The sequence below is a fragment of the Candoia aspera genome, chromosome 1 (genome assembly GCF_035149785.1).
Source record: "Candoia aspera isolate rCanAsp1 chromosome 1, rCanAsp1.hap2, whole genome shotgun sequence".
NCBI lineage: Eukaryota > Metazoa > Chordata > Lepidosauria > Squamata > Boidae > Candoia > Candoia aspera.
Genome location: NC_086153.1, coordinates 171,505,086 through 171,521,812, shown reverse-complemented (window position 1 = coordinate 171,521,812; position 16,727 = coordinate 171,505,086). Strand labels below are relative to the sequence as shown.

The 16,727-nt window shown below is 39.3% G+C and overlaps 1 protein-coding gene across 1 annotated transcript in view; it reads right to left on the bottom strand.

Annotated features, from left to right (window-relative positions):
- The window catches only part of ERBB4 (erb-b2 receptor tyrosine kinase 4), a 559,265-nt gene that overhangs the window by 184,851 nt on the left and 357,687 nt on the right, over window positions 1-16,727 (bottom strand). The window contains exon 16 of the mRNA XM_063303051.1: window positions 16,254-16,328. Within this exon, the coding sequence (XP_063159121.1) occupies window positions 16,254-16,328 (75 nt within the window). The remainder of the gene's footprint in view (window positions 1-16,253; window positions 16,329-16,727) is intronic.

Sequence of the window (16,727 nt, the reverse complement as noted above, 5' to 3'; positions counted from 1 at the left end):
TTTATATGTTACCCAAAAGTACATTACATTTCATTCAATTCAGGTCTGTTCAACTCTGCAAGAGGAAGTGAGCAGAAGAAAGGAGAAGAAATGGCTAGAATCTAGGAGTGTGTACTGCACACAAGGCTTGGTACTGGGTCCAGTTTGGCACTCTATAAAATGGATTGGCACTTAATAATTTGAACTGAATCAGAGGAGTCTCTGTTCAATCTGCTGCAACTTTTGCAATTCCTGTTGAACAGCACAGGAAAAAAAACAGCTGCAACTTTTAAATTTTTTCAACAAAATGGGACACATAGTAAACACTTTTGAGGAAATCAGATTCCTTTAAATCCTACTGAGGAAGGACGGACAGCTGGCTGTAATCATGTTACTTCTGGATAGAATGAGATGACATTTGCAAACACTTTCCTTTTGTGAAGATAATCCTACCAAGTATCAGGCACATAGATACAAGGTGTTGTGTAAGAAAAGTATTTACAAATGTGGGACAACAAACACAGAAATTAGTGTGCAAAGTTAATAAAAACTACAGACATTATACAACTGCTTTTGGGGAATGAAGGGATTGTTTTTGGTTCGAGTTAAATAGCATTTGCTCTAAAGTGCAGTTACCTAACATTTTTCAATGCTTTCTTATGACCATTTGTATTAATCAATGTATTACAATGGCCATTCAGTATTCTTTATTTTGGAATGACCACACCTATTGCAAGCAGATGACTATTTGCTCAAAAACACTAAGAATGGGGAGACCCTATGATTAGAAGGTAGACTTGACCCTCTCCCTCCCTTCCTCCCCATATTTTTTTTTTTTTGAGAAATGGAATCATATAGTGCCTACATATATGGTACCTGCCTTTCTGCCATTCTTTGAAGGTTTATACTCAGTTTGGCAGAGATTGCTCCACAGGGATTCCTTTTGATCCCATCAGACATAGCTTGACCCCAAAGAAGTCCAACTAGATTCAGGATCAGGCTGAAGTTATGGCCTACCTCTGCTAGAACCAATCAGACACCAATGTGGAAGCCAGGAGGAAGCCCAGTCAGCATTATGGAAGCACTTTTTTGTTTTTGCCTGGACAGAAGCCCCCTCTTACATTAATACAGTCAGCTGCGGCCAAACTGGTGACTGCTGCCTTCAGTAAATAGAAGCTTAGATGTACCCCAACAGTTACTATCAAGGACAGGTTTTCCTGTCTTTCCTGTTTCCTGTTTAGCCTACAAAAGAAAAAGAAGTTCCTGTCTCTCACCAGCTACTGCCATAACTCCTTGGCCATATCCTTTTCAAACTGAAACTGTTTGGCTTTAATCCCTGCCTTCAGATAACAGGTGGTAAGCAAGTCCTCAGAGATCTAGAGTGCAGCTGATAGCCAGATTAGGCAGGACTAATGTGGTAATAGTCAGCTGCCCATTTTCTTATCTCTTATGGGATGCACGCATTCTATATGTGGAATTGGGTATGGAGTACTGAATAGGAGTCAAAGGCTCATATTAAGTGATCACTGTCTTCTTTTGTTGCCTGTCAATACTGTTTTTCCCACCTGACATTATAAATTAGGATTAAGACATGTTCACACTCTGGGACTATTGTGATCTTCTGGATTCTTCTAATCCAGTTGTGCTTCTGCTTTATTAAAATCAAAAACCCTCTAGAATGAGGCTTTCTAAACATTCTAAAAATAAAACATGAGCTACCAGAATTGTTCCTATAGTTCTCCTTCTTTAAATTTTATTTCAGTAAGACTAAGCCTGGATCTGATTTATATTAAACCACATGAGGGGAATCAGAAACTTCAGTTGGTATTTCAGAAAAAAACTCAATATTGCAATATGCACATAAAATATGCAAGAAAAATACACCTTTGATTCACCTTTGTAGAAAAGTACATTCAGCAAATGCATATTTAATCCATAATGCAAGGGACAATGTATTTGTATATCTTTTCTGTAGCAGGGCCAAATTAATCATAAACGATAAGCGGGCACACTTTTTTTCTACTTAGGAATGAAAAGCAAAAAAATCCCTGTACATCTATTGCCGATCCAATACTTGATAGTAGCAAGATACACCTAGAATGCAGATCGTTATAACATTTGCAATGAGATGAAATAGTTTGAACACATGTCACCTGTATTTTGTTTCAAGGTTGTGAATGTGTGTTTAAACCTTATTTAACATGTTACATTTGTCTTTACTCCAACTTGGTTTAGGTCAAATACCGAATTTTACTTGAATGTAAAATGTAACAGGCCACTCAACTAGCCCTAAATTATGTCTGCCCAAGAGTCTCTATAAATTCTAGCCAGCATACTGTTGTGTTAGAATTCTAATAAATTTCCCCAGAATGAACCAGTATTTACACTTGCACACAAGCTGCCCCTCTAACTTTCTGAAGTATGTGAGAAAATAAATTCCTGGGCTCATAAATTTCAAGAATTCAAGGTAGCATCAAAAAGGGAGGGAGGGAGGGAGGGAGGGAGGGAAAAGGTATATAATATCTGATAACCTTTGATGTGACAGGGAGTTATCACCATTACAAGTATAGTACAAGTATAGTATTCTATCTGTGTAAATGCCCTCTCCAAGTAATAACATGATTATCAAATCCCAGGTGACTGTTGAAAAAGAGGTAAAGTCCGTCTAGTATAAATTAAACAAGGCTTGCAGACTGCCCAATATTGTGCCAGCAAAATGACTTCCAAACTGGGCGTTAATTATCAAAATACTGTGATTTTTAAAGATATCTTCTTGTATCTTTGCAGTGACACAGTGATACACAGTGATTTTCACCGTGACTCCTACCCTTTAGAATATGCTTGTCACTCAATACAAACATTCTAGTTTAAGCATATATTGATTATGTTTACGAAAACATTGACTTTTGATTATTTATAAGGTTGTTTAAGCCATGTTTGTTTTATAGTGAATATTTATTATATGGTTTAATTATTGTATATTAGCAGGACACATACTCAATGACAGGAAGTAGATATTTTACATAAATAACATTTTACAGTGGAAATATTTGCTAACTATGCCTCCTAGAACTGTGTTCCAGAAAAGGACATCAATAATTTACCAGAATTGGGATGAAACTAGGTTTTGGTGTCTTCCATTATATTCATTTTCAGACTAAACCTATGCAGAAGTTAATGTTTCCCTTATAAGCTTAAGATGAACATTTGATAATTTATTGAAAGGTAATGGTATAACTAAGGAATTAGTATTTTCATACAAGCATCTTCTACTCATAAATTATACTTTGCCAAAAGTAGTTTTGATCCTATTTTTCTTGCAGTATTTCAAAATTCACCATCTTGTACTTAGAATTAAAATTCAAACCAACATTTGCAAAACACCCTTTCTGGATAGCTAAATAAATGCAAATAGTATACAGTTTTGCTATAAATGAATTGATCCATTCTGTTCAATAGATGTTGTAGAACAGCTGACCTATTCTGCTACATGTCTTATGTCAGATATTGATGAATGCTGAGTACTAGATATCTTCTGTATAGCAGCTGCCAAACATTTCTGGTATCTCAGGAGCTCTATGTCCATAGTGGCAAATCTTAACGTTTGTTGCAGTTTTTCTTAGCTCTTTCATAATATGCTCTGTTCCATGGTGTTTTTACATTATTATTTGGTAATAATTATAATTTCAACATTTTGTAAGCTGGTTGAATGACAGAAAATACTGACTGTACTTAGAGCAAATTGGATAGTATGAGAGATTAGGAATCAGAGTCATGATGTCAGGCTCCCTTTGCTCACCTGCCATAAAGCACTGCAAACACGTGTCAGCTTTGCAGCTTCACAAACAGAATGCTTCAGCACATTCCTTCTTGAGCCATTACAGCCAAGGACTAGCCACTGCTGATAAGACACCTGGACTCTAAATCACTCTAATGAACTAACAAGCTGTGGGGAGGGAATTCAGGAGTGAGAAAGAGCTTGTTTGTAAGACAGAGAGGATGGATGAGATCAGAGGGAATGAATCACTTTGAATGCTTTGGCACCAAAGCCTTATTCAGAGCTTTGCAGCTGTCCTGTGTTAATCGGATTTTAATAAAGAATTCTTTAAGCTTCCTAATGGACTGCCTGGAGAATTCCTAAAGTTAAAATCTTGGTACTGGGACCGTCACACATGATGTAGGGATGATCTAATTCTTCCCCACAGCATAATGTGCCTGCTAGTTATCTATTTATTTATTAAGGCTTCTATGCTGGTAGTCCTTGTTTAGCAACCACAATTAGGACCAGCAAATTGATAATTAAGCAAAGCGGTCTCTAAGTGAAACCGCGACTGTGTTTATGATCTTACTTCAGCTTTCCTTTGCTTTACAGACCTGCGAAGGTTGTAAATGCAAGGACTGGTCATAAAGTTACTTCTTCATCATCACTGTAACTGCAAACTGTCGCTAAATGACGATTACCTGTACTGCTAAATTCCCACAGGCTGTAAAAAAAACACCACAAAAAAGGTTAAAAATAGTAATTTAAAAGCCCAACACATAAACACCCCCCACCAAACAATGACAGTGCCATCTCATAAGCATAGACCAAACCTCCATATCCCAAATGCCTTCCTAAAGAACCAGGTCTTTGCAGCCCATTGGAAGCCCAATAAGGAGGAGGAGGACTGGATATCTAGGAGAGAGCAATATCTCTCTTTCTGATCTCAGTGGCTGGGCAGATTGAGCCTGGAGAAGGCAGTCACATAGGTACCAGGTCCTGAGCCATGATGGACTTTAATGATGACGCCACCTTGAATTGCACCCAAAGGCTAACTGGCAGCTAAAATAGTGGTGTCACATAGGTAAATTTCAATTTGCTCCTTACTATGCAGGCAGCTGCATGTTGGATCAGCTGAAGTTTCCAAATGGCCTTCAACAGCAGCTTCATGTACAGCCAATTGCAGTAGTTCAGCCACAAGGGGATGAGGGCATCAAATGTTTCCTGATCCAGAAATGGCCACAGCTGCCACAGAAGATGCGATTGTACAAAGTTTCTCCTGGCCATGGCCTCCATCTGTATTCTAGCAGGAACTAAGAGTCCAGGAGAACCCCCAAATTGAGAGCCAACTCTACATGAGGGAGCACAACCTCATCTAGATTAGAGTATTTCTGGATTCAGTAGGCCTTTGAATCCAGTCACTCCATCTTGCTAGGATTGACCAGAATCGAGGTTTGGTGTCTTCTATTATATTCATTTCCAGACCAAACCTGTATCTGTTTTTCCCCATCCAGACTCTCACAGCCTCCAGGTACCAGGTCAGGATTTCTACTACACTGCCTGTTCAGCCAGAGGTAGAGATGTATAACTGATGTATCATCTACATTCTATGACCCATGCTAGCTAATAATCTCAGCAGTTTCATAAACAATGGGGGAAAGGGCTGACCCCTGAAGCACTCCATGACAGAGCTTGTACAGACTCAACCTCTTTCCCCCCACAGTAAAACTGACCCCTCAAAAAGGAGACCCACTGTAAAACAGTGGTTCCCACTTCCAACCTTCAGAGCTAGTCCAGAAGGAGACCATGGTTATATTGCTTTTCATGATTAAGAGCAGTTATCATGAGGAGATGCTATTTGGTTGGATGTCATGGGAAGTGAAAAAAATTAGACCCCCTTTTCCTTTGTAGCAGAGGTACACTGTACACACTTTCTTGCAGGTGAAGAAAGTAAAAGGAGAAATCCAATTATAGATTTCTCACACAGCCTATAGTTGAATATCACTTGTCAAATGCAGACAAATAATGCTTCATGTCTGATTCTGTAAAATTCTCAATGCAGTTGTATGCCTGCTCTCCATTGTCATCAAAAGTTGACTGCTACTGTAATATCCTTTCATGTCAAATGCTGATATTGAACATAACGTTCACTAGCGTTGGAAGAAGAGTCACACAACCAGAAAATATTCAAAGGATATTCTCCATTGAACTTCAAGCAAGATAATTTACGAATTTGACATCAAATTCCCCCCAGAGGTGATGGGTTGATAAGAATGTACGTCAATTTCAGGAGCATTAGGTTTCTGGGTTTAGGATAAGGGAAATCTATTAAGGGATAGGCAACCCCCTCCTTTCTTTTTTGTATCAGCCAGCCCACCTCTGACTACAAATTTGAGAGATACTTTCTTGCCTTTTGAGATAGGAAAGGTCAAAAATAGTATTGTAGTTATAGTCTTTACATCAGTTAAAAGAAACAAGACCCCAGCCATAAAACCCTTATCTTTATTCTATGTCAAAAGACCACAAAAACCAAAATATGCATTGTTTTTCAAGAATACAAGCTACAGCGAAGTAAAATCAAACAATTATTATAAAACATAACACTGAAAACAACATACAGGGGGAAAACTCAACATATTAACTTAGTAAAAGGGGATGTCCTCTTTCAAATCTGTATGAAAGAAAATTTGGCAGCACTGAGTTACACTTCTTTTGACAGCACTTAATAGGAAAATTAGAGGGAGGGAGGAACTAAGAGACTTTCAGGAAGTCCATATCCAGCATCCTACTCGCTCTCAGCTTTCAGCTACCCAAAAATGTACCTGGCCTCTTGGCCACCAAAAGATTTTATATTCCTGCTCTGGTTAAATGGAAAAACAAATGGTAAATCAAGCTTATTATCAGAAAATTACTGCCTGTACCTATGCCATTACTGCTAATCCTTTCTGCTCTTTTTCTTTTCTTTTTCTTTTAGTTTTCCCTTTCTTTTTCTTTTATTTTTGTGGCAGTTTTTAATTGTTGCTGCTGTTCCATACTCCTTTAGCCTCCAGGCCTCACTGCACACTTTGCTAAGGTCCCCAAACTCCCATCTTGACTTTCCTCATTTTTCACAAGGACAGCTGATAGCAGAGGAAAAGAAGTCAGGAACAGGGATAGAACTTTCCCTGCAGTTTGCTGGATCCCACCTAATCAATCCAAATCTCTCTCTGCAGCTGATGAAAATAAAAGCACTGATCCAGTAATGCCCAGAGCAACTGCATGAGACATAATGCAGTTGTTCCATATAGACCCAATTTAAGTAATTCTTTCCATGAAAAAGAAGGGATAAGCATGAAATGGGTGTCTGCATAATATTGGACTACATGGCAGTTACTATAATTCAAAGGACCCCAACACACCTGCATTTACAGCAGATAAAAATTCTATCCTGTAATTCTTCTCATGTAAACTTTTCCACTATGCTCTGATCTCAAAATTGGGACCCTAAGTATCAGGCTAAGGAAGCATGGATTAATCATATTACGTATGTGGTCCCTGCTGACTTTAAAAGGAACTCAAGTAAGTAACCACAGAATCTGTTTACCTCTTGTACAGAGATAAACAGGCTGTGGTTTGGGTATATTAATTCTGCCACTCTATCTGATCCAAAGTTCACTGACAGCTATTCCCACAGTGAAACAGATACTTTGTGCAAGCTAATATTTATGTTAGAAAATAGGTTCTGTTTCTCAACTTAATAAACAGTAGGGCTCTTCAGAACAGGTGGTCTTCCCTGGGTTGAAACTGCAAACAGTGGCAGAAATTTAGGCTTAGCGTGTAAGTTCATCTACTGAGGTTCTTGGGCCTTTGTTATTAATGAGGCACTAGAGAATCTTAGAATATTCCCAAGTAGCAGATTTTGCATTTCTTCTCCTCTTAATGATGCATTCCTTTCAGGTGTTGTTTGTAATTACCGCTAAATGAAGCTGTAAAAAGTTAAGCTTAGAATAAACAAGTTCTCAGTGTTCTATATAAATTCCCCACCACTGCCACTAGCAAAATAGTCATGATAACCAGAAAGAAAGAAAAAAGAGCTAACTTGTAACTTGAAAATGATCCACTCTTAAGGACACAGAGATTTAAATTAAATTTGGTACCATAATAGTGTGCCAGAGGCAGGTAACATGGTGCCCTCTAGATATTTTGGACTATAATGTATATAATACATGACAATTGGATGTATTGCCTAGAGCACAAATATAGTCCAAAGCATCTGATAACCCCAAGTTGCCTACGGCCAATCTATAGAGTAAATAAGCTACTTTGTCTCCTTTCTGAATACCCAGATTATTTCTTTTTCTGCTTTGCAGGGGATGGGTCCCTCGTTGAAGAAAGATATTGATATTTGGGGAAATTATAAAGCATTTTCTTCAACAGCAACATCTATATTATTTTTTAAATGTCAGTATTGCTATCAATTTTAAAAATTCAATTTTCCAATATTAATTTAAAAGTAATAGTTTAATGAATTTTCAAAATCATAGGTTTTTTTTAATGAATCAAATCCTAATGTAGCAAGAAGATTTATACTTAACCTTCTCAATGCAATAGGATTAATTTGACATCTAAACTGAAAAAGAGATCTGTGAAGTTGATGAAAATAATTTCAGTTATGTGACATGTTGGGTTGGACTATTCAATGATAAATATTTTAATTCTTCATCTAAGTTTTTCTGAGTTTGGCTGCATTGGGGCCACAGTTCCCATAATCCTTGACTACTTGGCTATTTTGGCCAGAATCTTATGGTAACTGGCAAACACTTTGGTTTTGCACTGTGTGTATATGCCACTCAGAAGTCAATTTTTTCGTTTCAGCTTAGAATCATTTTCCTCCATAACTATTTCTATGCCAGATTTTTAAAAATCTTATCTAAATAGTTTTTACTTAATTATATAGGGTACAATTATCCTAAAAATAACTGGAACATATGGAAAACTGTAATCGACACAGAAGAGCATAGTGCTAAAAAATTAAGTCATCTACAAACATTCAGAACTTATTAACGAGTTTCTTTTTTCTATCGTGTATTCTGTGTTGCTGAGTTACTGTGAAATTATAATGAAATCCTGCTGTGAAGGGGTTATCAAACACAAGGAGGAAAAGGTTTCACTGCTTTACAAAGGATTTGCTGTTAATTAGCTTTTGTATACATACACCGTCAACAGAAAAAAAAGCTTGGTATTTGTAAAAGATGATGCGAAAGAAGAAATGTGCTTTTGTTCAACTGGAAGAAAAGATGAAGAGCATTAATATCTGCACACAGTTCTATCCAACCATTTCTCTGTGGGAAAGACTTGGCTAATTAGTTCCTGTTAGTTAAAAGGGGAAATGTGAAAATAAGGTGGACCATTATTTAGGGTATAAATCAATGCATACATCTGATTAGACAAAGAAATATTAAAACATTGTTTCCCTGTGCTGATTACATCTGCCACATTATGATTGCTTTGTTGTTGTTTATTCATTTAGTCGCTTCCGACTGTTCGTGACTTCATGGACCAGCCCACGCCAGAGCTTTCTGTCGGTCGTCAATACCCCCAGCTCCCCCAGGGACGAGTCCGTCACCTCTAGAATATCATCCATCTTGCATGTCGTCCGCCCCTCTTCCTTTTGCCTTCGCCTCTCCCTAGCATCAGCATCTTCTCCAGGGGGTCCTGTCTTCTCATTATGTGGCCAAAGTATTTCAGTTTTGCCTTTAATATCATTCCCTCAAGTGAGCAGTCTGGCTTTATTTCCTGGACAATGGACTGGTTTGATCTTCTTGCAGTCCAAGGCACTCTCAGAACTTTCCTCCAACACCACAGTTCAAAAGCATCGATCTTCCTTCTCTCAGCCTTCCTTATGGTCCAGCTCTCGCAGCCATATGTTACTACGGGGAACACCATTGCTTTAACTATGCGGACCTTTGTTGCCAGTGTGATGTCTCTGCTCTTAACTATTTTATCGAGATTTGTCATTGCTCTTCTCCCAAGGATTAAGCGTCTTCTGATTTCCTGACTGCAGTCAGCATCTGCAGTAATCTTTGCACAAAGTCTTTCACTGCTTCTACATTTTCTCCCTCTATTTGCCAGTTATCAATCAAGCTGGTTGCCATAATCTTGGTTTTTTTGAAGTTTAGCTGCAAGCCAGCTTTTGCACTTTCTTCTTTCACCTTCATCATAAGGCTCCTCACTTCCTCTTCGCTTTCAGCCATCAAAGTGGTATCATCTGCATATCTGAGATTGTTAATGTTTCTTCCAGCGATTTTAACTCCAGCCTTGGATTCCTCAAGCCCAGCATGTCGCATGATGTGCTCTGCGTACAAGCTGAGTAGGTTGGGTGAGAGTATACAGCCCTGCTGTACTCCTTTCCCAATCTTAAACCAGTCCGTTGATCCGTGGTCTGTTCTTACTTTTGCTACTTGGTCGTTATACAGATTCCTCAGGAGGCAGACAAGATGACTTGGTATCCCCATACCACTAAGAACTTGCCACAATTTGTTCTGGTCCACACAGTCAAAGGTTTTAGAATAGTCAATAAAACAGAAATAGATGTTTTTCTGAAACTCCTTGGCTTTTTCCATTATCCATCGGATATTGGCAATTTGGTCCCTAGTTCCTCTGCCTTTTCTAAACCCAGCTTGTACATCTGGCAATTCTCGCTCCATGAATTGCTGAAGCCTACCTTGCAGGATCTGGAGCATTACCTTACTGGCATGTGAAATAAGTGCCACTGTTCGATAGTTTGAACATTCTTTAGTGTTTCCCTTATATGGGGATATAAGTTGATTTTTTCCAGTCTGATGGCCATTCTTGTGTTTTCCAAATTTGCTGGCATATAGCATGCATTACCTTGACAGCATCATCTTGCAAGATTTTGAACAGTTCAGCTGGGACGCTGTCGTCTCCTGCTGCCTTGTTATTAGCAATGCTTCTTAAGGCCCATTCAACCTCACTCTTCAGGATGTCTGGCTCTAGCTCACTGACCACACTGTCAAAGCTATCCCCAATATTGTTATCCTTCCTATACAGGTCTTCTGTATATTCCTGCCACCTTTTCTTGATCTCTTCTTCTTCTGTTAGGTCCTTGCCATCTTTGTTTTTGATCATACCCATTTTGGCCTGGAATTTACCTCCGATGTTTCTAATTTTCTGGAAGAGGTCTCTTGCCCTTCCTATTCTATTGTCTTCTTCCACTTCCGCGCATTGCTTGTTTAAAAATAATTCCTTATCTCTTCTGGCTAACCTCTGGAATTTTGCATTTAATTGGCCATATCTCCCCCTATCACTGTTGCCTTTTGCTTTCCTTCTTTCTTGGGCTACTTCTAGTGTCTCAGCAACAGCCATTTTGCCTTCTTGGTTTTCTCTTTCTTTGGGATGTATTTTGTTGCCGCCTCCTGAACAATGTTGTGAACTTGTGTCCATAGTTCTTCCAGGACCCTATCTACTAAGTCCAGTCCCTGAAATCTATTCTTCACCTCCACTGCATATTCCTTAGGAATATTAGTGAGCTCATATCTAGCTGATCTGTGGGTCTTCCCTAATCTCTTTAGTCTGATCCTAAATTGTGCAAGAAGAAGTTCGTGATCTGAACTACAGTCAGCTCCGGGTCTTGTTTTTACCAACTGTATAGATGTCCGCCACCTTTGGCTGCAAAGGATGTAGTCAATCTGATTTCGGTGTTGTCCATCTGGGGAAGTCCATGTATAAACCTGTCTCTTAGGTTGTTGGAAGAGAGTGTTTGTTATTCAGAGTGAGTTGTCTTGGCAAAATTCTATCAGCCTATGTCCTGCTTTGTTTTGTTCTCCCAGGCCATGCTTACCTGTAATTCCAGGTGTCATTTGACTGCCCACCTTAGCATTCCAGTCTCCTGTGATGAAAATGACATCTCTTTTAGGCGTGTTGTCCAGTAGGTGCTACAGATCCTCATAGAACTGCTCTACTTCAGCTTCTTCAGCATCTGTGGTGAAGCAAATGCTGATCCACAGCATTTGGATCACTGTGATGTTAGATGGCTTGCCCTGAATTCAAATTGAGATCATTCTATCGTTTTTTGGATTGTATCAAAGCACTGCTTTAGCCACTTTACTGTTAATTATGAAGGCTACTCCATTTCTTCTGTGGTCCTCTTGTCCACAGTAGTAGATCTGGTGGTCATTTGATGTGAAGTGGTCCATTCCAGTCCATTTCAGTTCACTGACACCCAAAATGTCTATCCTTAATCTTGACATCTCACCAATAACCACATTCAATTTGCCCTGGCTCATAGATCTTACATTCCAGGTTCCAATGGTGTGTTGATCCTTAGAACATCGGATTCGCCATTCACCACCAGCACCGTCGGCCGCTAGCCGTCCTTTCGGCTTTGAGCTAGCTGCGTTGTCACGTCTGGGGCTAGTTGAACTCATCCTCTGTTCCTCCCCAGTAGCATTTTGACCATCTTCCGACCTGGGGGTCTCATCTTCCAATGGTATACTGACATATCTCTGGTTGTACTGATCCATTTAGTTTTCACGGCAAGAATACTGGGGTGGGTTGCCATGACCTTCCCCAGGGATCACATTTAGTCTGACCTCTCTGTCATGACCTTCCCATCTTGGGTGGCCCTTCACGGTTTAGCTCATGGCATCATTGAGGTGCTCAAGCTCCAGCACCATGACAAGGTAACGATCCTTTGCTGAAGTATGAAGTATGATTGCTTATCTACCACAAAAAGAGAAATGGTTCCCTTTGTTTTATGGATTCTTTTGCTCTTAATTATACATTGAATGCTTGCTGTGAAAGGTGAAATGTTGGAAATTCTTTTCAAAATACAGTCATGAATGAGCTCTTCAGATGGGCTGCTTGGCTTCAAATACTGTACCACCTTCTGGCCCAAGATATTTCATCTGGTACACAAATGAAGTTCCAGGTGTTTACTATAACATACCAGGAACGCAATGGTTATGTATGACCTCTATAAATTTCATAAATCTGAGCCATGCCTAGGTAGCGGAAGATAAATGTTGCAAAAGGAGTGCTTTGACAAAAGATCTCAGGTGGCAGCATATAGACTTTGGAGTGTGCCTGCTGGATAGAATCATGTCAAATGGTCTCATAGGACAGCCATTTTATATATTCATTGCATCAGCAATGACAGCCCTGGGGTGGCTGGCATGGAAGCTAAGCAGGAGCAGCCAGATTAGTCCTCAAATAGGAGGTCTCCAGGGAATTCCAGCACTGAAGGTTATTCTGGGAAGTTGAAAATCATCCTGGAAGATAGCAAGGGCCAACCTTTCCAATCCTGTTGCCAAGGAAACAGCCTATGAAGTCACTACAAAGTGAGACTGTATGTTTACCTTAAATATTCATCGTTCTTTCATGCAGGAGGGTGGAAGAAAATCATAGGTTTGCACTGGAGAGCTGTACATAGTAGAAGTATCACCCTCTTCCCCCTTTCTCTTCCTTCCATTATATTTCCCCTTCAGAACCATGCCTTGGTTCTCTCAATTAAAAGAGTGGAAAATGTAAAATAGATTGTCTGAATTTCTGGCATTAAGCATGAGGCATCATTGGGTTTGCCATCGCTTAATTGATTTGGGCAGTTTATGGTAGGGTGAAACATGCTCACTCTTCCTTTATGGCAAAAGGTTCCAATATTTGACATTAACAAGATTAGTAAGCTACTTGTCTCTGCATCTCTTGCCCTTCTTGTCTTACAGTACTGTACAATGGGCTAGTGGGCTGAGGAGTTAAGAGTAAAATACTGGATTGATTCATTTCCAGGCATTAAGGAAACAATCATTATTAAAGCCTGTGCAGTGATCTGGTTTAAAAGAGGGAAAAGCGAAAAGGGGTACTCGTGTATACTTCTTGGAAATTCTTCAAGGAAAACAGCATTTCTTCCTGGTGCTGCACAATTCCAAAAATGGATGAATTTGGTTCAAGAAGATGCCACTATGTGTATGCCCATACACACTCCAAATTACTTTTCTCCTTCAAATCCAGACTACTGCACAGCCCTAATCATCATTACTATCCATTTTGTTCAGTTTTATTATCTCAGTTTGTCTTCTGGTTGCCCCAACTGGTAATGTGTACTGGGAGAAGGACAGGTGGAATGAACCTGGCAGTCACCCCAGATCTTTGAGCTGCTTCCAGTATCACTGGACATGATGCCATTTAGGATCAGTTATCTACAGCTGGGATTGGGGGTGCTGTATTGCCACTTCTAGATGGTAGTTCTGCAACCAATCTCTTAGCCTTATGATAATTACACTATATCGTGCTGAGGGATTATATTTTGAGCCTCTTTAACATCTACCTAAAAAAATTCTAGGTAAAATAATCTAAAATGAAGTGACTTATACCACATTTCTCCTTTTCATTAAATCCAGGTAGGGATACAGAGATGTTGAATATGTGTTTGAAATCAAGCATGGGCTACAGAAGAGACTGGGTATGCATTTTTAAGCTTAGACTTGGACTGCAAAATTCAGAATAGTGTGCACTGTGAATGATAGATATGTGATGCTTTGTGTACTGACATTCTGTTTGAAAATCCCAGCCTTCATCACTATAGTATTCATCCAACTCAGTTTTTCATGATTTTCAAACAATGAATGATAATAAAGCTCATTCCCAGCACAGTTAAAATGATCATTCAAAAAATTACCATAATAAGTGCATGGCAAAAGCTTGGAACAGCTAGGTAAGTGGGGAACACAACAATGAGCAAGCTAGAAGCCATCTGCCAACCTACCAAATTATTGCCAACTAATTCTGGCACAGCCTCCATTCCTCTCTTCTTTTCAGTTGGCATGTACTTCCCATGCTGGTTTTAGAGCTGATGAGCCCATTCTCTGCCAGTTGTTCTATGAGAGGGAATTCTTTACTGGCAAAAACTGGGACACATCTGGCTCCTTAGTACTGATAAGTAATTAGGAGATTATTCCTCTACATATTCTCCTTTTTCTGTTCCAAGTCTATCCATTAGCATGGATCAGTGTACAATTCTTCTGCATCTACAAGCTATATGTATATATCCCAGGACAACAGAGGGGTAGGACTTTGTGGGATCCTCCTCTTAAATAACGATACTAAAATCATAAAACTAATTCCCAGTCAGAAATACCAACTTTTTGGTCACTTTACTAAGCTCCTAGCCTTACTGTATGCTCAGAAGTAAGCCATAATGTGTTCAGTAGGACATACTCCTTTTGCAGAGATCTGCAAGCCTAAGCAATTGTTATAATTATGTATTTGTGCCGGGGGAAAATATTGAGTGGAACAATGTCCTAGAGCTGAAATGCATTTGTTTCTGTTCCTGGATCGAATAATCTTGGACTTGGTCTTCTGTAATGTATGTATTGCTGAACAAAGTTCCTGGGTAGGCACAGGAATAGTTTGTTATTGGGCTGAAATAAATATATTTTAACCATGCCCATCTATATATGGCTTTCTGCTGATCTGCAATAGTTGGGTTAATGTATAATTTAGCCTCAGGATTAAATTGTGCTACAGAATTTGCTATTGTATTTTTACTCAAAATTGTACAGTGTAGTATGAGACAACACCTCTACAAGAATCATCAGACAAATAAACTGAACCCTTCACTATTTTCAGAAACAACTACAGTATTTCTGTAAGAGACTATTATGCCTAATACAAATGATAAAAACTAGGTACGTACTACATTTTACAAGGTGATATTGATCTAAAGAAAAAGAAACTTAAACAGACTTAAAGTTAGTGCAGAATATTTGAGGCAGAAAATCATATTAACCAGTTTGATTAGTTTGGGACATAAAACCATTATATTCTTCAGTTTAACTTCCTACTTTAGAAGAATAATAACTGATTTTTTCGAAGTGAGGAATACTTTTTTTTTTGGTACATTTGAGTCAATCTTGACCCCTGGCAACTGCCTGGACACGTCCCTGCAGTTTTCTTGGCAAGGTTTTTCAGAAGTGGTTTACCATTGCCTTCTTCCTAGGGCTGAGAGAGAGTGACTGGCCCAAGGTCACCCAGCTGGCTTCGGGTCTAAGGCAGGACTAGAACTCCCAGTCTCCCTGTTTCTAGCCTGATGCCTTAACCACTACACCAAACTGGCTCTCATGAGGAATACTTATATCTATATTGGTGTTGTTGCAACAGGTTTTGTTCTACCCTCCTCCCATACAAGGTAGTGTAGTTTGGTACACAGGCTATGGAATCTCTAAAGGACTCTAGCCTGCCTTACACAACCTCAATTTAAGCCTCCAGTGAAAGTATATTCTCAACATTCATATACAAAAAGAATCACAAAAGCATGTAGCACCTGCTATCTTAAGTTTGAAAATGCATGCTTAATTTCATTTAACTCAGTAAGTGTGAATTGTATAGAAAATAGCACAAAAGGACTTAAGTGCACACATATAAACCTAGGGTCCCCCTCATCAAACTGGATAGCATGATCCTCCTACTCCTTACAAATAAAGAACAAAAAAGAACCAAAAGTTGGGATGGTTGATGTTACCTAGCGTGCTGTAGTAATGTGGACTGGCGTGTCCACGGATAGTAAATGCAGTCATGACTAGTGGGGCCTTTACACCTGCAGGCAATTACAGAACAGAAAAGATCATTCACCATTCACAGGGGCCATGCAGATACAAGCACCTTTGCGCACACATGGAACATGGGAGGTGTGGCAAGAGGAGCAAGTGCTCAGCAAGTACCTATCCATGAAACCAATGCAGTCCTCAAGGCGTGGGCCTATGCACCTGCAGCAAATCCAGATGAAGGTGGGGGGAGGGAGAAGAGAGACAGAGATAACATGTATTAGGCATTTTATAGGCAGAATCATCATCATCATCATCATCATCATCATCATCATCCCTCCATTTTCTCTTGCTCCAGAATAGTTAATTACAATATTCCGTCACTCAGTCATCATGAACCCACTGCTTCAAAAAAAAATTTCAGTTCAAAATACCTCATGTTGTTTTCTGCT